The 22831-nt window shown below is 35.1% G+C and overlaps 6 protein-coding genes across 7 annotated transcripts in view; 1 reads left to right on the forward strand and 5 right to left on the reverse strand.

Annotated features, from left to right (window-relative positions):
- LOC111795077 (NAP1-related protein 2-like) overlaps positions 1-1964 on the reverse strand; it is a 6665-nt gene extending 4701 nt beyond the window's left edge. The window contains exon 1 of one of the 2 annotated variants that reach the window (XM_023677320.1): positions 1618-1964. In XM_023677320.1, the coding sequence (XP_023533088.1) occupies positions 1618-1746 (129 nt within the window). In that variant the 5' untranslated portion in view covers positions 1747-1964. The remainder of the gene's footprint in view (positions 1-1617) is intronic. The other variant, XM_023677325.1, reaches the window with a different exon arrangement.
- A 577-nt stretch (positions 1965-2541) lies between these two features.
- Positions 2542-7536, reverse strand: LOC111795292 (protease Do-like 8, chloroplastic). Its single transcript, XM_023677623.1, has 14 exons — positions 7281-7536; positions 6996-7125; positions 6745-6864; positions 5631-5724; positions 5442-5540; positions 5240-5306; positions 4969-5044; positions 4821-4887; positions 4399-4616; positions 4221-4288; positions 3582-3661; positions 3404-3490; positions 3210-3317; positions 2542-3076 (listed from the first exon to the last, which is right to left on the reverse strand). Exons 2-14 carry the CDS (start codon positions 7121-7123, stop codon positions 2951-2953), a joined length of 1338 nt encoding a protein of 445 aa, XP_023533391.1. The 5' UTR covers positions 7124-7125; positions 7281-7536; the 3' UTR covers positions 2542-2950.
- Positions 7537-8285: 749 nt separating this feature from the next.
- Positions 8286-10863, reverse strand: LOC111804322. The gene is made up of 4 exons (XM_023689117.1): positions 10182-10863; positions 9728-10108; positions 8637-8875; positions 8286-8546 (listed from the first exon to the last, which is right to left on the reverse strand). Exons 1-4 carry the CDS (start codon positions 10861-10863, stop codon positions 8286-8288), a joined length of 1563 nt encoding a protein of 520 aa, XP_023544885.1.
- A 1844-nt stretch (positions 10864-12707) lies between these two features.
- LOC111795300 (transcription factor MYB30-like) lies at positions 12708-14051 on the forward strand. The gene is made up of 4 exons (XM_023677634.1): positions 12708-12755; positions 12859-13013; positions 13099-13228; positions 13352-14051. Exons 1-4 carry the CDS (start codon positions 12724-12726, stop codon positions 13953-13955), a joined length of 921 nt encoding a protein of 306 aa, XP_023533402.1. The 5' UTR covers positions 12708-12723; the 3' UTR covers positions 13956-14051.
- Positions 14052-17171: 3120 nt separating this feature from the next.
- LOC111795310 (mini zinc finger protein 2-like) lies at positions 17172-17737 on the reverse strand. The gene has a single exon (XM_023677645.1). The coding sequence runs from the start codon at positions 17644-17646 to the stop codon at positions 17356-17358; it is 291 nt and encodes a 96-aa protein (XP_023533413.1). The 5' UTR covers positions 17647-17737; the 3' UTR covers positions 17172-17355.
- A 2579-nt stretch (positions 17738-20316) lies between these two features.
- LOC111795316 (zinc-finger homeodomain protein 10-like) lies at positions 20317-21588 on the reverse strand. Its single transcript, XM_023677658.1, has one exon. The coding sequence runs from the start codon at positions 21544-21546 to the stop codon at positions 20626-20628; it is 921 nt and encodes a 306-aa protein (XP_023533426.1). The 5' UTR covers positions 21547-21588; the 3' UTR covers positions 20317-20625.
- Between the last annotated feature and the right edge of the window lie 1243 nt (positions 21589-22831).

A 22831-nucleotide genomic window follows, 5' to 3' on the forward strand; every position in this document is an offset into this window, starting at 1 on the left:
AAAAAAAAAAAAAAAAAAAAAAAAAAAAAAAAAAAAAAAAAAAAAAAAAAAAAAAATTGCAAAAAACATATATATATTTACTAACCTGACTAATTTGCAAAAGTTGAAAGCAGGAAAAGAATATTAACATAGAGAGAGAAAATGAAATTTTGAATTCTTGCTAAATGTTTTTATTAAAGTATATTTGGGGTTGAATAAATATGTATGTATTTTGATAAGAAGCAACACTTCAGTAAGGTAAATGAAAGAAAGAAAAAGAACCTCAACAAGAAAACATGGTGGGGCATGGGAAATCTACATCTGGATATTATACACAACACATTAAACCACTCCTTGGCAAATAACAATAAAGAACACAAATGTTGACATATACAATGTTGGACATTATGATTCTATTTTCATTGCTTACATCTCAAGGTTTTTACATGTATCGCCTCATATTAGGAAAGTATGAAACAAAGAAGAAGAGATATGATTGATGTTTGAGAGAATTGAATTCAACCTTATAAATGCATAACAGAAAAAGAAAGGGGAAACATAACCATCAGGAGAAAGAAGAATCTGGCATGTGGTTAAATTCTATCAAAATAGTATCTCCATTTAGTACTTAGGTAATGAGATTGCGTCATTTTAATAGTAATAAGATGATTCGACCTATTTGTGTCCTTGTATCCGTTTCATATATAACTTGCCTTAAAAATCACAACAACATTCAAGAAGTGAACGCTTGCGGGATATGATGAGCTATTCACCCTAATTCTTTGCAATTTTGGCAGAGTCAAATCCTTGCCAACTAAAAACAAGGAATTGAGGGAAAGTCAATGATATATAGCACAGGGCCCAGAAGTTCGAAGTACTTTCAAACAGTTGAGAGAAGATCGAAATAAAGTGGTAGTTTAGCAAGAGATTTGAACAAGATAGATCTTACCTAGAAATTCTTGTAAAAATCTTATTTTTCACTCAAGACAGGTTTAAATGTCTTTGTTGTATGTCATAGGGCATCCTTAGTTAGCATAAAATATAAAATTTTAGGTGTTAATGAATAATTTAAATAGCTTAAATCATTCACAGCCTCAAACTTTTAGCTCAGAGTATTTAGGGTAAAACTTGATAGTTGACAAATTATTTGAATCAGGAATGCCGTCAATGCAACATGAGCATAATTCAAAACGCCTAAACCACCCGTATTCCGTAGAAGAATCAGAAGCCAACGAAATTAGCATAAATCACACCGTTCCACCCGTTTGAAACTTCAACTCAAAGCATTACCAAAAGCTCTGTAATCCATGCGAGTCTCGGTCAAATACCATTTGGAAAACCACCTCATATTCATCAGAATAAATATGTAAGAAGTCCAAAAGGCAGGAAAAATCGGTTAACAGACACCAGTTAAAGAAACAAGAGATTTAAAAGTACGAAACAATAACAAAAGCCATCGTCCTAGGTAATTGAGCTAAGATATCCATGAATCAAAATACGAACCCCAAAAACACAATTAAAGAGCAGAAAACGCTAATTTACAGTGGTACCAGGAAAATGCATGCACAAACTAGAACCTATTGTCATACATGTACGGAAACAACAGTGAAGAGAGGGAGAGAGAAGAAAGGAAGTGACCTTTTCGAGCTCGTCTTGAACCTCCTGTAACTTCTCGATACATTGAACGAGCTCGACGTCAATATGATCAGAGCCGTCGTCCTCAACCTTGTCGGCGGGCTTGGACTTTTTACCCTTTTCGGCGACCATTTTAGCGGCGGAAACCTAGTTGGGGGAGAGGAACACCCTAACTTGAAGATGAAGCGAAGAAAAGGGAGGGAAAAACAGAGAGGGAATAAAAAAGTTTGGGGCCAAAAAGAAAGCGGGAATCGGCTAATGAAGTGGGAGTTTCAGACTGAAGGCGGCTGCTCTCTATTTATATGGAGGGACGAACGACGACTATGTTCTGTTTCCCGTTCTTCTCCTTTTGTTTCCTATTTTCTTTTTTTAAATAGTAGAAAAATAAAGAAAATTAAATTATTTATAAGAAAAAATAAAATAGCAATCGAAGTTTTTTAATGGAAAAGTGTCAATAAAAAAAGTAAAATCGAATATATGCCGTTAACTCTCCGTTAAAAGAAGCCGTGGATCCTGAATTGGGCTCACGTGTTTCTTGTATTGGGCTGCTCCCATTTTGGGCCGCTCCCATTTTGGGCCTTGAGAAGCCCAATTATAATGACAATACTCGGCTTGTACTCTCAAGCAAGACAAACTCATGCTATATTATAATAAATTATAATGGTGCCGGTTCGAAGCCCTAAAAGAAAAAGACCCGGAAACAAAATGGAAGTATCGACCGTTTTCTTTGTCTCTTACCTTAGGGAGGAGAGGATCGACCTATCAATAAAATTCCATAAGATAAAATTGTCATGTGAGGTCTCACATTGGTTGAAGAGTGAAACGGAGCATTGCTTATAAGGTCGTGGAAACCTCTTCTCGACATACGCATCTTAAAATTTTGAGGGAAAGCCCGAAAATAAAAAATTCAAAGAGAATAATTTCTGATAGCAGTGGACTTAAGCTCTTATAGTCCAAAAACAAGATGATATTGAGTGTTGAATTGGATCCATTACAAGTCATCGCATTAATCACTGATATTTGATCTTTACATGAACATTTACATTGATACTAACACAAGCTAATAGTTGATGCTTCCATGGATGTCTCAGCTGGACAAGCTGAGTCCACCCCATCATCAAAACTCACCACATTTCATGCTTCCAATTACAATTTGAAACATGCAACTCAGCAACTTTCCATAGAAAGCTTTAATTCTATAACACAAGATTACCTCATTTTACCCAAAACATTTGCTTCCATTGCTTTTCTTCTTCTACTTCTCCATTTCATTCCAAGTTGAACGTTGTAATGCTTAGCATGTTCTTCCCAAGACTCTGCTGCTACCTTCGACTTCCTATTGACTTTCTTCTAATATCAGAGGCAGCTCCAGACTTTGTCCTCCTCTCTTTATCTTTAAAATAACTTTGTCTCCGGCGTTGTACTCATCCAATAACTTGTACAATTCTGCTTTGTTTCTTACCTATAAAGACATACAGAACCTTATATTCTTAAGAGAACCATTTGGTTGTTCATGCAATTAGACAGAAACTATCTCCCAGTTTAATGCAGAGGCTGGAAATGCAACATTTGTTTGGAAAGAATGAAGAGCTCACCGGCTTGTTATCAATGGCGGTGACGATGTCTCCGAGTACTATATTGCCTGCAAAACCTCTGGTGGTGGGTAATAGTCCGGCTTTGGCTGCAGGACTATTTGCAGGAACCTGAGGAGTAAAAATCATGAATGAAAAGAGTATTACTCGTCTTAAGTTGACGAACTTGATGCATCTTAGAAGGAAGGAATGTATACCAGTAGAATTAGAGCTCCATCACGAACGTTGAGTTGATTAGCGATCAGGTCGGGAGCAAAATCTACATTTATGCCAGCACGAATTACCTATATGAAAAATCAGGATCTTAAACCATGAATTGTTTAAATCGAATAGGAATAAGACAAGGTTGAATCTTGTTTAGCAGCTTAATCCTACTCTGCCAAATTGGATTAACTGAGGAACAATCTTGACTACGGTTAAAGATGGGATTGCAAAACCAACCCCAGCTGATGTTCCTGCAACCATAACAGAACAGACTAATGTTAATCACATCCCTAATCTTATTGTTGAACAGTAGGGCAAGAAAAATTTGAAAATCACAACTAAACATCGTCACTTTTAGATCTCACATCAATTGGAGAGGAGAACGAAACATTCTTTATAAGAGTGTGGAAACCTCTCTTTAACAGACGCATTTTAAAAACTTTGAGGAAACCCGAAAGGGAAAGCCCAAAGAGGACAATATCTGCTAGCGGTAGGTTTGGGCTGTTACAAATGGTATCAGAGCCAGACATCGGGCGATGTGCTAGCAAGGATGTTGGGCCCCAAAGGGGAGTGGATTGTGAGATCCCACATCGGTTGGGGAGGAGAACGAAGCATGCTCTATAGGGGTGTGGAAACCTCTCCCTAGTAGATACGTTTTAAAAACCTTGGGGGAAGTGTGAAAGGAAAAGCCCAAAGAGGACAAAATCGGCTAGCGGTGGTCTTGAGCTGTTACAGTGACGTTATGGCAGGAATGCAAACAAGTGTTAAAAATAATGAATCAAAACTTGGCTGAAGAAAGAGGGAGCTTACCTGTTTGAGTAAAAATAGCAGTATTAATACCAATTAAGTTCCCTTTCGAGTCGAGTAGAGGACCTCCACTGTCAAGGATACAGGAAAACTTAAGGTTCTTGATGTCAACATTAAATACAAGGAATAATAAGACAGACGAGATTTCCCAGGAGAAAGAATGATGAAATCTCAGAATAACCTATTCCCAGGATTAATAGCTGCATCCGTTTGGATTCCGCCCCCAATGGTGACACCAGTCTGACTAAAAATGTCACGGTTCAGTCCACTAATGACTCCAACTGTGAGGGTATGATCAAAACCAAAAGGATTTCCAATTGCCAAGCATTGTTGCCCCACTTTAAGAGAAGATGACTGCCCCACCTTGATTGGCCTCAACAACTCATTTGAGGCATCCACCTGCAAGAACACGGACGTTTATCTCATACTTGTTTAGACTTTTGAGGAATTTCATGTCCAGACAAATCAGAGAATGGATGAGCTATGATAATTCACAAATAAAAGGCTCAGCCCAAACTTGATCAGAGATACCAATAATCATCCAAAATTGCACATTCTTGGATAAACTATGAAGGAAAAGAATTTAAAGCTGAAAAGCCTTGCCTTCAAAACAGCAAGATCCTTTGTACGGTCTGCACCAATGAGCTTGCCTTCAAAATTCTTCTGTATCCTATTCAAACACAGAAACTGAGAAAGTAAATACCTGTTGTTCATGAAAATAGTATATTTGCGTAACTTCAAGTGTCCTCACCCATCGGATGCTAGAATATTAACACGTGCAACAACCTGCCCAGGACTCGGATTTCTTGCAAGAGCACTAGCAATTACTGTTTAGTAATAAAAAGCAAAGGCTATGAGGATATGTTGAACTTCTTTCTGAATCACAGTCTAAAGTTGATTACATGAAACATTAGAAATGCCATGTTTTGGTAAACAACAATGCAAAATTTAGATGATTCAATCTGTAAGTAACTCAATGTAGTTATTTTTTGCTGTATGCAGTGACCATTATAATCTCTCACCATGATAATTTGTTACTATATGTCCTTGATCATCCCAGACTACTCCCGAACCATTTCCTTCAGGAATCTGCAAATAGGCACAGTAATGATTACAAAATGATGGTCTTACACGAAGGTTATTAAAATAAGAACACAGTAAACCGCTTGGAATATGCCAAGAACAACAAGAACAACAAGAACCATAAGTTTATTGCTAGATTACCTCAACCATGCCAGTTACGTTAAGTTGAGGACGCAAAGTTACATCGAAAATATTGACAACAGAGTATGTATTCTTCTCGAACAGCTGGACAATTCTTTCCTGTGAATCACATAATTCTCGTTCATACACTATTACAAATAACAAGGACAACGAAGTTCAAAAACAAATCAGTAGGGTTTAAAAGAAAACCTCTGTAGGGAAGAGGGTTCCAGAAGGGAAAATAGTGGGAGTTACTTCCTCAATGGTTACAGATGGATCTCCCAAAGCTTGAGCTGTAAATACACTACACAACTTTGTTATAAATAAGTTATTTTGTCACAAGTACATCAAATATGAACAGACGTGAGGCTATAAATGCTACTTAGTTTAAATTAAGAACTATGCTTCTTAGAACTCTCAATCAAAATTTTGTACATTCCATGCTGACTGGAAGACTTGTACATGAAACTTGACAAGTTGGCTTCACTTACAAAAAAGACAAAAGATGACATTAGAGAGTTGAGAATGTGTAACCGCCCAAGCTCACCGCTAGCAAATATTCTCCTCTTTGAGCTTTTCCTAAAGGTATTTAAACGCGTCCACTAGAGAGAGTTTTTACACCCTTATAAGGAATGTTTCGTTCCCATCTCCAATCGATGTGAGATCTCATAATCTACCCCCTTGGGGGCCTAACGTCCTAGCTGGCACACCGGCAAGTGTCTAGCTCTGATACCATTTGTAACAACTCAAGCTCACCGCTAGCAAATATTGTCCTCTTTGGGCTTTCCCTTATGGGCTTCCCCTCAACGTTTTTAAACATGTCCACTAGGGAGAGTTTCCACACCCTTATAAGGAATGTTTCCTCTCCAACCGATGTGGGATCTCACAATCCACCCCCTTGGAGGCCCAACGTCCTTGTTGGCACACAGGCTGGTATCTGGCTCTAATACCATTTGTAACAACCCAAGCCCACCGCTAGCAAATATTGTCCTCTTCGAGCTTTCCCTTCTGGGATTCCCCTCAATGCTTTTAAATGCGTCTACCAGAGAGAGTTTCCACACCCTTATAAGGAAACATCACAAAATCTGTGTCAATTTGGGATTCCCCTCTCCAATCAATTTGGGATCTCACAGAATCTGTGTCAACCGTCACAACCACTCTTCCCTGAAAAAGCATAGCTAGGAGGTTGCAAGCAGCTCGGAGACTCACGGACATTATGAAAGAAAACATCTCTCGATGACAAAGAAAATAATATAACAGGACGAGTCCAATCGTGAACCAAATGCACTTCACAGAGCGGAGCATAAAGCTGTGAGAAAAACACCTTGAAGGATATGCCGAAGAACTCAGGAGGAACAAACTAGCAAATAACGTCCGCCGAGTTGTGAAAAGAAATTTGCTGCTAAGTACAGAACCCAGATCCCCAGACTCATCGCCCGCACTCCTGAATAATCAGCTAAGAAAATTACAAACTGAGAACTAAAACATATGAATCCGAATCAATAGGTAAACGATGGACAATTAATTTTGATCAGATAATGCAATGGCACAGAGAAAAAAGGAGAGAAAAACAACCTTCGAATGGAAATGGATTGAGCAGTGGTGGGATTTGAAGTGGAGGGTTGAGAAACAGAAGAGACGCCATCAAAGCATAATTCCCGCCTTCCCAAGAAATGGGGAGTATTGCATGCCAGAACTTGCATTTCTAAGAGTTAAATTTAGAGATAAACAAATCAACCCAAGGGAGCAAGAGCAAGACTAATTTCACAGTTTCGAAATGGTTCCTCACTCAAATATCGTCATTGAATCAGTACAAACGAGGGAGATTGTAAAATGCTTCCACTAAGATTAATTACTAACCTGAAGAAGAACTCTAACCAGATGCGGCAAAATCAGAGACGGCGTTGTATTCCAACAACCCTATAGAGAGGAAGGGCCGGCGACGATAGATGGAGATTGAGAGGCAAAGTAATGGGAGGCTCTTCCAGAGAAGAGTGTACTCTTTATACTTCTTCTTCGTCCATGGAAGCTATGGAACTGTGGAGCTGACACAATCCACAACCAACCACCAAGGATCATCCAATTCCCTCTCTAATAAAAAATGGATTGGTTTCTATTTGGGGATTACGATTTAATCCTACTTTGATATTAAGAGCAATAAATATTTATATCACTTTTCTAGGGACGAGTGTTTTTTATTGGTTTTGTGACGACTCAAGGGTTGCAACCAGATTGGTTGCCTATCTACTCGCCTTTTGTTCATGTATGATCGTCATATTCATGATTTTAAAAAAAAAATAGATAGAGAGAAGTTTTCACACTTTTATAAGCACTAGTTTTTAAAAAAGCTTGTCTATTAGAGAGAGGTTTCTACACTCTATAATGATTGTTTTGTTCCCTTCTCCAACTGACTGAGATGTCACAATACATTCCCTTGGAGACCCAACATCCTCGTTAGCACACAACTCTATGTCTAACTCTTACAATGTACTTCCCTTGGGAGATAACGTCTTCGCTGACATGCCGCTCGGTGTCTAATTCTAATATCATTGTTAAGAGCTCAAGCCCACTCTTAACATATATTATCCGCTTTGACCCATTATGTATTGTCGTTAGCCTCACGGATTTAAAATGCGTCTATTAGAGAGAGATTTGCACATCCTTAAGAGAATTGATTCGTTTCCCTCTCCAACTAATGTGAGACCTCGCGAATTTATAAAAATATGATTTTTGTATTTTTTTTTTTCTTTCCGTGTTCATTCATGTATTCATATGCTTGTAACCTACCAGTAACATATATACACATATACCCAATTACTTGAATAAAGAAGAAGTAGAACGAAAATCACATTTAAATGAAAGTGATCACGAGTATATAGAGAAAAACGACGAAGTTTGTATCCTAATCTTCCCAGTTTGAAAAGAAATGCAGCTCAATTTATGTCGACACCATTTCAATTGATCAATTGAAATGGTTTGCATATTAAGCACTCTTCCGACCAACTTCAAATCCACCATAGCCAAGAAGTAAGCTTCATCATCTGGGTCATCTTCATCAAAGGCATCTATACAGTTCTTGAATCTCCATGTCTTTCTCTGTATTATCTTCTTCAATTTTCTGTCCTTCTGCAACACACAACTCTCTCAAACAAGGTGAGTATCTAATGCGTTGGATGTATGTATGGAGTTTATATTAAATGGAAGTAAGTGACTAACTTTTTGAAGATCTAACAGAATTTGGTTTAGAATGTTGGAATATGCAGGGCTGGTGCGTTCTTGTTGTTGTTCTAAATTATGAGACTTTGAAGTTGATGATATATGGGCAAGTTTATCGGCTCGAATGAATTGCCAGAACACTCTTATACATTCCTGCAATATCTCAATAACCCTATCCATTTTAACGCCCTCTTCCTCCTCTGTTCTTCCTGTCTTCTTGTTGTCTTTCGCTTCATCTTCTGCAATCAAACACAATCTTACAATTACTTTATTTTCTTCCTAATTTGATGCTATGCTAATAGTATAAATTGTTGACTAACTCCCATGTTTAAATAACTAACATATCCTACGAATATAAAAGAAAATGGCAACTCAATTAATGTCCCAACCATTTATCTGACCTAAATTAATAAAAATATTTCTAAAATTTATATTTTTTCTTAAAAAACTTTATTTTAAAAATATATTTATGGCCAGTTTTAAATGAAAGGTATTAATAAAATTTTTGCAATATTAAAATCATTTTTGAAACATTTTGAGAGTAAAAATATTTTTGAAATAAAGGAGTAACGTTCTTTCTTCAAAATTAATGTTTTTTAACTTTTTATTTTTTATTTTTTAAAAATTTAAAAATATTGCTGAAATTATTAAAAATTTAGATTTTTTTTAGAAAGGGTCGATCTCATAAATATTTTTATTAATTTAGTTCAAAATTTATAAGTATGTATTTAATAGATTTCTAAATTTTAAAAAATATCTAAAAAAAAAGTTTCAAACTTTTAATTCGGCCTTTGATAAGCTCTTTAATTTAAAAAATGTCAAATTTTGGGTTTAATAGGTTTTGATATATATATATATATATATATTTTGGGTAATGTCTAATATGTTCATTAATTTAAAAAAAAATGAAATAAATAAGACGAAGTTTAAAATATACAATAAAAAATTTAAATATTTTTTTAGATACTTTTTAAAGTTTAAATATGTATTAAATATAAATGTATATATATATATACAGTATTTGATTTAACCTAAACTTGTGTAGGGTTAAATAAAGAAGCAAAAGCAGAAGGAGACAACATTTGACTCACCTTTGAGCAGAGGAACTTGCAGAAGCTTTCTCCTACCAACACGACTTGTAGCATAATATTCAACTCTCGACCCTTCCTCCGACCATTCATTCTCCATAAATCTCTGTATCAACACTTTAAAATGCTCAAATTTCTCTGCAACTTCATTGAATCTGTAACTTCCATACCCTTCTCTGCCGCTAATCTCCAAACCTTTCTTGTACTGCCACACTATAAACTCCCATGAAACCCACATTTGCACCACATAAACCACCTCCAATTCCCCTTCCATTCCTCTGTTTTCCCCTGTTTTTGCTTCGCCTTTCTTATCAGGCCTGCACCCACACAGCCCTTTCGATGAAACAGACTCCACTAACCCCTTCGATTGCTTCATTTTCCACTCTGCAAACCAAAATCCATGCGGGGTTTATGAAACAAACAACAATTTAATGAATGAATGAATTAATGAACTGACCTTTTGCGATTTGGTGATTTAAAGTGTCGTATTTTCGCATCTTTTCTGTGTATTGCTTGTGGAATTCGTGGAGTTCTTTTCTTATGCCTTTGCCATTTGATCTTTCTTCTCCTTTCTTCCCTCCTTTTGAATCTTCTTCCATGGCTATTGGGTACTCCGATTCTTCAGGAATTGAGGGCAACCCAGATTCGGATTTCGCTTTGGCTTTCGCCTTCTTAATCTCATTTTTCAGTTCTTCTATGAAATCCTGATCAAACCCCCCGGATATGGCTTCCACAGGATCATCAAATTCATTATCATCTTGGATTCTGATATCATTGCTGCATCGCAAACCATTTGGGAGAAAAATTTCTGGGTCTTCTCGGGGACAAAGATCTAAATCCGTGTCAGAAGTTGAAGAACTCGAATCATCAAAATCGTTCTCATTTGAAGTTTCATATACAGGTGGGTCAACATTCTGTGTAGTAGTTCTCAGAAAATCCTCGTACGTTGGAAACTTAAAGCTTAGAGATGAAAATGGCGTTTCTTCAATCCTATCAGAATCAACATGTTCTTGAAACAGAGGTTGTTGATTATAGTATTTGAAGAAACAGAGTAGGAGCGGAAACAGAGCACAGAACAAGATCAAAAGGGGTTTCAAAAGAAGAACCGAAAGATCATTAAAATTTCCAGAAAACTTCATTCGTGGAGGGCGTTGAAGAAAACAGAGCAAGTTTGTGTAAGATTGGAGAAGAACATGATTCTAAAGCAAAAGCTACGACATTTTGGGAAATTTTTGAATCAGACCATTTAGGAAGATGAATCTCGTATTTGATTCTCATAAATTCTCATTTAGCTTCATGAAAATGGAAATTATCAAAGATTTGTAAGCCTTAAAAGGATATTATATGGAAGAAAATAAAACTTTGGTCTTTTTAAATTTGGAAGTGGAAGAACAGGGCTGCGTTGTGGCAGCCATATATGATCAGTCATTTTCATTAACGATTGACTTTCTAAATATAATTTTAATTTTGATTTTACTTTTAATAACAGAGACTAAACTTTAAATAATAGTTAATAAAATGGGTTTACGACATTCTTTGTTTTTATTGGATTTAAAATAATCAAATTGCATAAGAAAATTATGACTCATAAGCTTGTTTTATATGCTTCACATTTTTTTACTATTTAAATCAAAATTAATTAAATAAAAAAAAGAACCCCATTGGATTGATGCCATAATTAATTAGTCTTAATTTGGAAAATTTAATCCTAATATTTTAATTTTTTTTTTTAAAATAGGTTTAAGCATTTAAATTTGTCATTAATACCATTCTTATTATTAATATTATATTTAAAAAATACTCGTCAAAATTTAAATATATATTTTTGATCTTTATTGTCTATTGTTGTATCAAAATACAAATGGAAGTAGGGTATAAGGAAAGCAACTATGTCGTCATCAATTTTATTAAAACGAAGATAGAAATATAATGTTTATTGGTGAGTTGTTAAGGAACGAATCTAAGTCAATTCCAAAGTATTTCATTTAATATAGGGATTAGGGTTTTGCGTTTTCCACCTACTCTCATAATTAATTAAAAGATTCGAGTCGATAACACATTTTTTTTAAGGATTAAGTAGAACATCAACGATGTAATGCATCTACCTCGTGTTGCATGTTAGGAATCACGAAACTCTTACTTACGAATATGTGAATAACGGTATACCAAAACATTAGAAACATTTTTTCTTTTTAACCATGTCTCTGTTATTAGCAACATTTAATGTTCTTGTACCTTCTTTTATACAAAAATTATAGAGGCGAACATTTAAAATCTATAACAAAAGACAATGTTTAAAAGTGCTTTCGGAATTGATTCTAAGATTATTATAAAATATTATCAACTTCTTTTGTGTTTGATGAAATTAATGATTATTAAATTCGTTACACTCACTTTTTAACACACTACTTCATTTACACCCGTTCTTAAACTCATTCTAATAATATAAACTTTTAGGAGTATGAAAAAAATAATAAAAAGGCGAAGAATATTTATGAGAGGAGATAAATATTAATAACGAAAAAGGAAAGAAAAGCAACCATTCATGACTACATACAACTATTCATAACTATTCGTGAAATAATATAAATATCGAACAAATTACGCATTTTTTTAATTAAAAAAAAAAAAGAAGAAGAAGAAAACACATTTTTTTTTTCTTAAAATGTATACAAGAAATTATTGCACATTGCATTAAACATATAATTTATAAGATATGAAAATGAGAGATATCTTGGAATAGAAGCATGAAATATTTAGTGATGAAGAAAGGGACTTTCATTATTTACCTTTATAGTAGAGTCAGCTAAGAAGGGCCATTATTATTCATTACACGTTGGGGATTGAAATAAATAAATAAATAAATAAAAATAAAAATAAAAATAAAAATAAATAAAAAGGGTTATTATTATTATTATTATTATTATTATTAAAATTATTAATCCACAGGGCTGCCACATTGAATACAACGCGGTTTTTTGCAGCAGCTGACTTGGGGCATGCTGCTGCTGCTGCTGTTGCTGCTGTGCTTGTAATTTAATGCTTCTTGCTGTCACCTTTTGACTCTTTGCCTTCCCCTTTTTTCTCTCTTCTATTTAAGCTTCTAAACGCCATGAAAGTTTCAACCTTTGTAGAAGAAATTTGAAGGCTAAGGATATGGGGAGGCCTCCATGTTGTGATAAAAATGGTGTCAAGAAAGGACCTTGGACTCCCGAGGAGGATATTGTTTTGGTCTCTTATATTCAAGAACACGGCCCTGGAAATTGGCGGGCCGTTCCAGCTAATACAGGTTTGTTAATTTTATAATCAAAGCAAACAATATCCGTTAGCTGTGAGTTTGAGTTTGAATTTGAGATGTGTTTATTAATTTGCAGGGTTGCTCAGATGTAGCAAGAGTTGTAGGCTGCGATGGACGAATTACCTTAGACCGGGAATCAAACGGGGTAACTTCACTGATCAAGAAGAGAAGATGATTGTTCATCTTCAAGCTCTTTTGGGGAATAGGTATTAATAATTTTAAGNTTTTTTTTTTTTTTTTTTTTTTTTTTTTTTTTTTTTTTTTTTTTTTTTTTTTGTTACTCATGAGTTGATAATTTAGGTAATTTGTGTAATTTATGGTTTGTTTAGATGGGCGGCTATAGCTTCGTATCTTCCGCAAAGAACCGACAACGATATAAAAAATTACTGGAACACGCATTTGAAAAAGAAGCTAAGGAAGGTTCAAGTGAGTTCAATGGGGCATTTTGGAGATGGGTTTTCATCATCTTCATCATCAATGCCAAGAGGACAATGGGAGAAGAGGCTTCAAACGGACATTAGAATGGCAAGACAAGCCTTATGGGAAGCTCTCACGCCACAAAATTCAGCTCCTTTTGGTGAAATAATAAAGCCTTCATACCACAAAGTTCAATCCACGGGCTATGCGTCAAGCACTGAGAATATAGCCAAATTGCTGACCGGGTGGATGAAAAATCCACCCAAGACTACGGCGGAGAGATGCCCAAATGGTGGTAGCTCCGGCGGCGGAGCTGATGAATGTGAGGATAATATGGGGTCGTTTTTTAGATTTGAGTGTTTTGAAACGTCAAAATCTAATTCGGAGGAAATGAAAGCTGATCCTGATGTTCATGATTTGCCACTTTCCATGTTGGAAAAATGGCTTTTTGAGGAAAGTGGTGGAGTTCTTCAAGGAAGAGATCATGATCATTGCCTTGATAATATTGGATTCTAGAGGGACTATTTTTTCATATGTCCTTTAAATTTATTTAACTCAATAGTATAGAGAATGAATGTAAATTCCTTATTCATGTTCTTATTTACTAAATCAATCCATTTATCTCTTCTTTAATTCTACCCTTAAATTCCCATGCATGCTAATATCAGATCGACCAGAAGTTAAATGATGTGTTCTTGATTAAGAAGTTAAAAATTCAAATCTCGATAACCCTACGTAAATTTGTCTTGAAAAACGACAAAAGGGTTTGAATAATGATGGGTTGTTTTTGAATTATGTTGGAGTGTTTTACAGGTTGGAAAAGAAGTATAAATAAAGTACGTGCTGTAAAGGCATTGAAAAGAAGCACAAGGTCTCATGAGAATTGTTGCCAATTAAATGGGATTTAGAACATAGAGAAAAAGAGGTTGAGAATTTGTCGCATTTTCCAACTTGGATATGCAACAACAAAACCTAGCCTTAAATTTCTTGCACTTTTTTCTTCTTCAATCAGCTGTTGCTCGCACCGACACCACACGATTGTAAAACGCTCGGTTTACGTTAAGATAAGATCAACAATCATGAGCGAAATATTTTTCGTGGTCGAGATGTTTGAGTCACATGTCGCTCGTAGCTAATGAAGTATCATGTGAGGGGAGTTAATATTCTTTTGCATGTGAAACTTGTAAATGTACAATGGGGTGATGCCCTAGTTTGGGAATGAACTATGATGAGCTGATGGTCATTAGGGTTGAGCCTTAAAGATTCAAAATTATTGGCGATTGATACCAATATTTTGTTTAAATTTGTGGTTGAGATGTTTGATATTTTGGAAAGAGGAAGTCATGTGGGTGTTGGAGAAGGTCATTGTAAGGCCACCTCATGAGTCATTAACTGCACCATGTGGATTATGTAAAGACAAAACGCCAATTTAATTTCTGTCGCACTAACATGTTCACTATACGCTTAACTTTCGAGTTTATATAATTGAATGACTGAAAAAAAAGAGTTGTATTTTGTTGATATAGATAGTAACTTTCAATTCTTTTAAATTTTTTTAGTTATTTTATTATCAAATCGCTCTCCTTTGAATGCAATATCGATTCATTTATGTACCTTTTTTATTTGAGTGTCAGATGGTAAGATTTGTATATATTTGATAGTCAAATAATATGACCCACTAATATTAATGTTGATTTGCATACAATTGAGTGTAATAATATACATTGTGTCAAAGTTTCAAATGACATACCCTACATCATTGACATTGTTGTTCCTCACGATCTATGGATAAACATTACACATCTTTATGAATCGAGCATCACTAGTAGATGTTGTAACAATTCAAGTTTACCGCTAATAGATATTATTCGCTTTAGTCTGTTATATATTGCAGTCAGTCTCGCGGGAATTAAATAACTATAATGCAAAATCTACGGTGGGACAAAATGATTATGAAAGTTATTTATATGTCTATTTTAAATGATGCGATGATTTTACAAGATAAACAAAAAATAGTAAATAATTAATAAACCTCAACCTATGAAGATAAAATATTAAAAAAAATTAATAAACATGCCAAGCCATTACTCATTTACATCTGGCATCATAAATAAAAAGTGCATATCATCATATAACTTTGTTATGATTTGTTAAAAAACGTGTCACTCATTAATAAAATGTATATAGATGGATGTATGGATGATGTTTTTAATTAATACCCATGTTCCCAGTCTTTTCGGACGACCTAGTCACGTTACTTATTCTTCATTTCAGCTTGTTTTGTCTTCACTTATGTGAGTCGTAAGAAAAATTTTAAGAGGTGACCGAACATAAAATTGCTCAAACAAAATGCATCCCATTAATCGAGGCTCAACTCCTTTTTCTTTCGAAGTCTTTTGTTCGACATTTGAGGATTCTATTAATATGACTAAGTTTAGGGCATGACTTTGATACCATGTTAGAAGAACACGACTCTTTACAATGATATGATATAACTTTGAATTCTTTTAAGCATTTTTGTTGTCATGTTTGTTTCAAAATGGCTCTCAATAAGACGTGGTCTTGGTTCATTTATGTATGTTTCTTTTTATTAGGGTGTAAATTTGACATAAATTTACTTGATAGTTGCAGTAAATATGAAGATAATTGATGAATGTGTAAAATGGTAAAGAAAGGGTTTTCAATTTGTAGACAGACATGGCGATGGAGCAACATATAGCAATGGTGTCATTCAAGGAAATATAGAGATGGGCCTACGTGTTGTATGGTGAAAAGAAGAAAAAGGGAATCTTTGCAAATTGGAGTAGCAGCTTAAAAAAGATGAACAAATTTTGATACACAATGCTTTAAATCTAACCCTCTTCATACCATCATTACTCGCTTGCTTTGAATCAAAACATCTTGTGTTTATGTAATGTATTGGAAGATCATTATTTCCTTTGCTTTTTGCATCATAACGTGTTGTTATTCTTTCTGCATGAACCAAAACTAAGTGATGAAGAAGGAATAAGGGTGCGTTGTAGTTTAGAATCAAGCCAACTATCCATTCCCATGCAAAACCCATACCAAATTTCTCGTAAGAGTCGTGAGATATTCGTCTTTCGAATTCACATCCACTCTCGTCCATGTACAATCTAGTAGCTATTGTCCACTTTGACCCGTTACATATTACTGTCAGTCTCACTGTTTTAAAACGAATCTGTTAAGGAGAGGTTTCCACACCCTTATAAGAAATGTTCCGTTCCTCTCTTCAACTTACGTGGGATGTTAGTTCCTCATGGGTACCTCTAAAACTTCAAAACCTAACTTTGAATCACTTTCACTCCCTAAACACTTCAGATGGCAAAATTTATGCTCACGATCTCACTTTTTCGTATGAATCATTATAACAGCTCACTGTTAGCCAATGTTGTCTTCTTTTGACTTTCCCTTGTGAGCTCCCTCTCAAGATTTTAAAACGCAGGTTTCCACGCCCTTAAAAGAAATGTTTCGTTTTCCTCTCCAGATGTGAAAACTTACGATCATCAACCAGCTTTTGTTTAAATTAGGTTCGTGTTCATTTAAATTTTAAAATTTGTAATCTTTTGTTCCATAAAATCTAGGTATAGTGTATCATTGTAGGATTCTCTTTAATCGTGTCTAAAATCTTGTCTTAGCAAATGGATAGCACCAGCCAACCAGAAAAGATGGCAACAACTTCCCTTCAATAGTGGGTTATGTGTTAATTGAAGCTTTAATCAACTTTTAAGTACATTGTTAAACAAAGTTTCCACTACAACAACCAACATGATTAGATGTGTGGGCCTTCCACATTGAATATCAAGTAATATTACCAAACAAAATTTGCCCATAAACACATAATTCAAACTAAAATAGATTTGATGGAAATAATTCAAATCAAAAGCAAAATACATAATCAAGCTCCATTTGAGGGAGATGAAGAACAATCACACACAACCTCAGTTCCTACAGCTTGTCTTCTATGGAAGTTCCGGTGACAACCACAGGCAGCACAAGTAAGTGCAGCATTCGTCCCTTCGTCGCCGCTCGCCATGAATTCCCGACACCCGTCGACAGCATACCCTCCGACGCCAGCGGCATGGTTCTTTTGGCACTCCCCATATCTAACACTCCTTACTGTCAAAGATGAAGCCACACTGTCTCTTGAGCTTTCTTCCCTTCTAACTACAACTTGACGCTTCCTCATTTTTGGTAATGGGAGAGGAATATCTTTGTGTAAACTTATGAGAGATCACAATTTTGTAAGCCATAACCCCCAAAACACTCGTTTAAATAGAGTCAAAAGTTTTACGTTTTAAAAAGAAAAACCTTTAATGACATGTCATTTTCTCGTTCTCGTTCGTTGATTATATATTAAACTTTTCTTTCTCTCTGTTAATTGATTATATGTTGTCTGCTTTGACTGATTACATATCTTTATCCGTCTTACTAGTAAGGAAAGGTTTCCACACCCTCATCAAAAATGGTTTGTTCCCTTCTCCAACTAATGTGAGTTCTTGCTCAGAGAGTTGGAGGAGACATGTTTTTTTGTTTTAAATTATGAACCAACAAGAATTCAAAAACAAAAGAGCCAAAGATTTGAAAATGAAGAACAATAATTCAAATGTAAATAAGGCAAAAAATTAAAGATGTTAAGAAAAGTTTTTGTTTCCACGTAGCTGATTGATTGGTTTAATATAGAATTGAACAGCTATGTAATAAGTTGGGTTTTGATCCTAATGTGTAATGTGGCCCCTAAATGAGTGTAAAAATGGGCAGGTTTTTTGTGGGGGCGTACTGCCTAAAATGACGCTCCACTTTGGCCTATGTACCCTCCTCTCCTCCTCCTCCAACTCTTTGAGTTTGCTACTCATTTTGAAATGTTTTGATATCAACTTAGAGGGGTGGATATATCGTAAGCTTTTGTCGAACATAGCCCAACAATTACGTTTTAGTGATGGTTTTTATATACTATACTTGGAAATGTACCTCAACTTTCATTTATAATTCGTCCATCTACCTTACTAGATGGGTAAAAATTGCTATGTTGTTGAGGTATAAATGGTTAACTTTTAAAAGCTTTATATTGTCAAAAATGGATATGTAATATATTTATGTCCATTTATAACCTTCTACTTCAATTTAAAAAAAAAAATGGTGTCGAGCGACCTAGAGTGTAACTTAGTAGACAATATTATACCATTGTGAAGGTTCATAGTTCCTAATAATTTAGTCATGTCAAACAAATGATTCCTAACCGTACACTCCACCGACCAAATCATTTTTTATGCCATCACCCATTTATGTTTCCGAAAGTCTATTACTTAGTGACACATTGCCAAGGTGTGAAACCCACTATATAATATTTGATTCTCTTCCTTTGCCTTGAGTTTTTTCAAATCTAATAATTTAATTCTTTTCGAACTCAGGCTATTTAATTTAAAACATAAAGGACGGGTTGGGTTGAATTTTTTAAGACTATTGTGAAGATTAATAATATTTGATGTTTCTAATTAATATTATCGGTGAATATTTGAAATTTGAATTTTATGACATTTTAGTTATTAATGTAACATGTACCGTGAATAAGTACAATTTTTTTTTGAATAATTAACAAAACTCGACAATCTAACAAAACTCAACCCAAAATTAAAGGGTTAGTTGTAAACTTTATTCGAGTTACTTAGGTTACCAATCGAATTAATTTAGACTTTCAAGTTGGTCTAAAACATTTTCAGAACCTAACTCAACTCAACTTGCGTATACTCCTCGAATTTTAGCTAAGGCTAGAAGGGAATATTCCCAAATAATTAAATTCTAAGACGACGAAAGTGTATAAAAAAAAATAATAAAAAAATCTAAAAAAATGAAATGGGCCTATTGGGCCTGTTTCTTGCTTGTTTTTTCTATAAAAAACATTGGGCCATTTGTCTGCAAAATGACCGGCCCAGGCCCAATTTGTTTCACTGCAAAAGGTGTTAGTCGGAGCACCGAATTTACAAAAATGCCCTAATTTTGTGGTCCTTTAATTGCATTAATGTCTCACTATTGTGTTCTTACACATATGTTGGGTGTTTCTTCCACACCCTTCCATTTCAACCACTTCCTTAATTTTTTCAAATTGGAATAATAATAATAATAATAATAATAACTAATTTATTTAAAAAATTCTCCAATAACCAAATATATATAAGGTAGGAGGTAGGTAAAATATTAATTCCCAATTATTTCCAACACCCAACTTTATAAATTCAAGTTTGACTAAGGAAAGGAAAATAATAATTAAAAAAAAGATAGAAACTTTAGGGATAATATTAATATTCAACGAAGATTTGCTTGCCCTAGGGTTTTAGGTGTGTAGCTTCGATGATCTTAAACCCTCACCCATTTAGAATCCAATGAAAATAGACCGGGTGCTTTTCCAAATGCCAAAACAACCCTCACCCATTTACAAAAATGTTTCGTTCAATTCTCTAAAGATATCAAATCTTGCACGAAAAAGTGTTATTATTTTGTTTCTTTTTCTATTCATGTAATGATTATAAACGTGACAGAGAAAAGGGTATTAGATTATGATGAAATAAATCAAACAACATTATTCTAAACCCTTCTTTAAATGTAGATCATGTAGTAGCAAAGGCGGCAGCTGCAGCAGCAGCAGGTACATCACTGACCCTTTGCACTTTGCTTCATTAAACAATAAACAATAATACCCAAGTACCACCAATGATTGAAAATAGTAATATATATATATAATTTAACTTAATTTAATTATAATTACCCCTTAATTAACTTAATCAGAATTTGGAAATGTGCACAAAATCTAATATTCAGGCAATATTCTACTTTCTGCTGCTTTCTCCGAGACAGAAGATAAGGGGGAAATCTTTTGGTCTCTGTGATGAGACGTTAGATTCATGAAATTTACAGAAACAGAGAAAAAAACATTAAACATTCGTTAACACCGAATTCAATGTGGAGTTAATTAATGATTAATGCATTTAATCACTAATTTCATGTTATAATCCACTCCAAACAGGGTGGTCTTCTCATTAATTGATTCAATTAAACACTAAGCTAAAATGAAAATTAAAAAAACAGAGCTACCTAGCTTGGATTTCTATATCAGCTAATGATGAGGATGATGCAGTTTTATTCTTAATTACTTGTGAAACAGAGAAGTAAATCAAGAGGAAGAAGATGACCCATTTGAGCCAATATGCATATGCAAACCCGCATCTGCTCTGTTTTCGTTGTTGTTGACGGCGGCGGCGGCGGTGGCGGTGGGAGTGGTGGTAGTGGCGCCATTGGTGTCGGTCTTTTTTCCCATGGTGTTCTTGTTGTTATGCATCCATACTTTGAGAACCCCTCTTTCAATTCCGATTTCATTGCAGAAATCTCGAACCAAATCTTCGTCTCTCTTCTGCATTTTCCATCCAACTCGTTCCGCTAAATCCAGCATTTTCTCCTTCTGTTCGTTGCTGAATTTTGTTCTGAATCGTTTCCGTCCATTTGGGCTTCGCTGTGCGTTTTCCGGCGGAGGACCGGACAACCCAGCTGAAAGCGCCAATAACATATGTGGCGCGGAAGGGTAATACGACGAAGAGATCGGCGGCGGCGATGCAGAATTCGGACTCCAACTGCCAGCCAACGGCGGAGGAGGTGGGTGGTGGCGATGGTGCGGCTGATACTCAATCACATGAGTCGGTGCGGAATTAATCGCCAAAGTGGAGATTGGTTCCTCAGGGTCCCGGCGGTGGAAATTCCGGTGACAGCCACACGCAGCGCACTTAAGCGAAGTGGGATCGGTGGGAGTGGAAGAAGGAGAGGGCATAAATTCCCCACATCCGTCTAAGGCATGAGCTCCTAAAGTGGCGGCGTGGTTTTTGAGACATTCTTTGTAAGTAACAAGCGGAGGGTGTTGTTGAGCGTGGTGGCGCTTGAGAAGGCCGTTGGTGAAGGGCGGCGATTTAGCGGAAGGCGGCGGAATGGTTGTGGGAGTATTATCAGTGTCGGGGTCGGGGGATTTAGTGTTATTAGTAGTAGTGATGGGAGCTGCTGGGGCTAAATCCATGGCTCTCTCAAAAACACAGACCTCTCTAAACATGGAGAATTAAACAACAACAACAAGAACCTCAACAAACAAATAAAAACTTAACCTTTCCGTAAAAAAAATAAATAATAATAATAATAATAAAAATCAGAGCTTTTCTGTGGTGGAGCTTTGTTAACCCAACAGAATAGTTGGGTTATTTAACCCTGGTTAGTTATAATGTGTGGTTAGTTGCATGGGTAATAAATACGGGACTGGGGGAGTAATTTTTAGTATATGTCTAAGTTAATTTTAAATTTAATTTTGGGGGTTCTGATGAATTAATGAGTCGGGTCTCGTCGTCTGGGGATAATTATGAGTGGGTCAGGAGTGGGTTGACCCGGGGATTTTTTTTTAATTTTTTAATTTAATTTTATTTATTTATTTAAATTTAACTATAGCTGATGGAGGGAGGACCAGAGACAATACACTGCAACCCCATGTTATTATTTATTTTTATTTTTATTTTTATTGCCAACTTGCAGGAAGGACTGGACCGCTTTTAAAGTTACCTTTATTATTATTATTATTATTATTTGGTTTTTTTTGATATTGCCAGGTACTAGTGAAATGACGAAGTTGGTGCTGATGGATATGGTGTTTAGGAGGGAAGTGGGGAGGGTAGAATTGTCTTTCTCAAGAGTTGAATATTACGGCTGGAAGTGGAAGGTATTTATGTCGGCTTCGAAGGAATTTTAGGATGTTGAACCCATATTTTCTTTTGTTTTTAATTTTATTATTCTCATGCTAAACGACACCGTTTTGAGTTTCTCATTCTACCAAATATTAGTTTCTAGAATAGGATCGAACTATTTTAAATTTTGGAGTGAGGTTATTAAATAAACCACGTGGAATAAGTAATCAGTATTTATTATTATTATTATTATTTTAAATAAAAATAAAAATTGGGAAGGGTAAAAAAGGAAGAAAGGATGAAATATTAATAATTTGCATCGAAACTGTAAAACAAGCTTTTCCGTGCTTTCATTCTCACTCAATTATAGCTTTTTCTCCCAATAATGATCGACCATATTATTTTATTTATTTTTTATTTTCCCTTTTGAGAGGGCATTTTGGGAAATTGGGTAGCCAAAAATGCAAATATGAAAAATGTAGGGGGTGGTGGGACCGGAGTAGGGGGGTCAAGTAATGGGGCAGCTAAACCCTTTCACTCATAATTGTAGGGCATGGGCCCTATCGTCTTATCATATTAATTACATTAATTAATTCATTCATATTTTATTTATTATTTATTTCTTACCTTTTTTTTTTTTTTTTTTTTTTTTTTTTTTTTTTTTTA

Source organism: Cucurbita pepo, chromosome LG01 (assembly GCF_002806865.2).
Source record: "Cucurbita pepo subsp. pepo cultivar mu-cu-16 chromosome LG01, ASM280686v2, whole genome shotgun sequence".
NCBI lineage: Eukaryota > Viridiplantae > Streptophyta > Magnoliopsida > Cucurbitales > Cucurbitaceae > Cucurbita > Cucurbita pepo.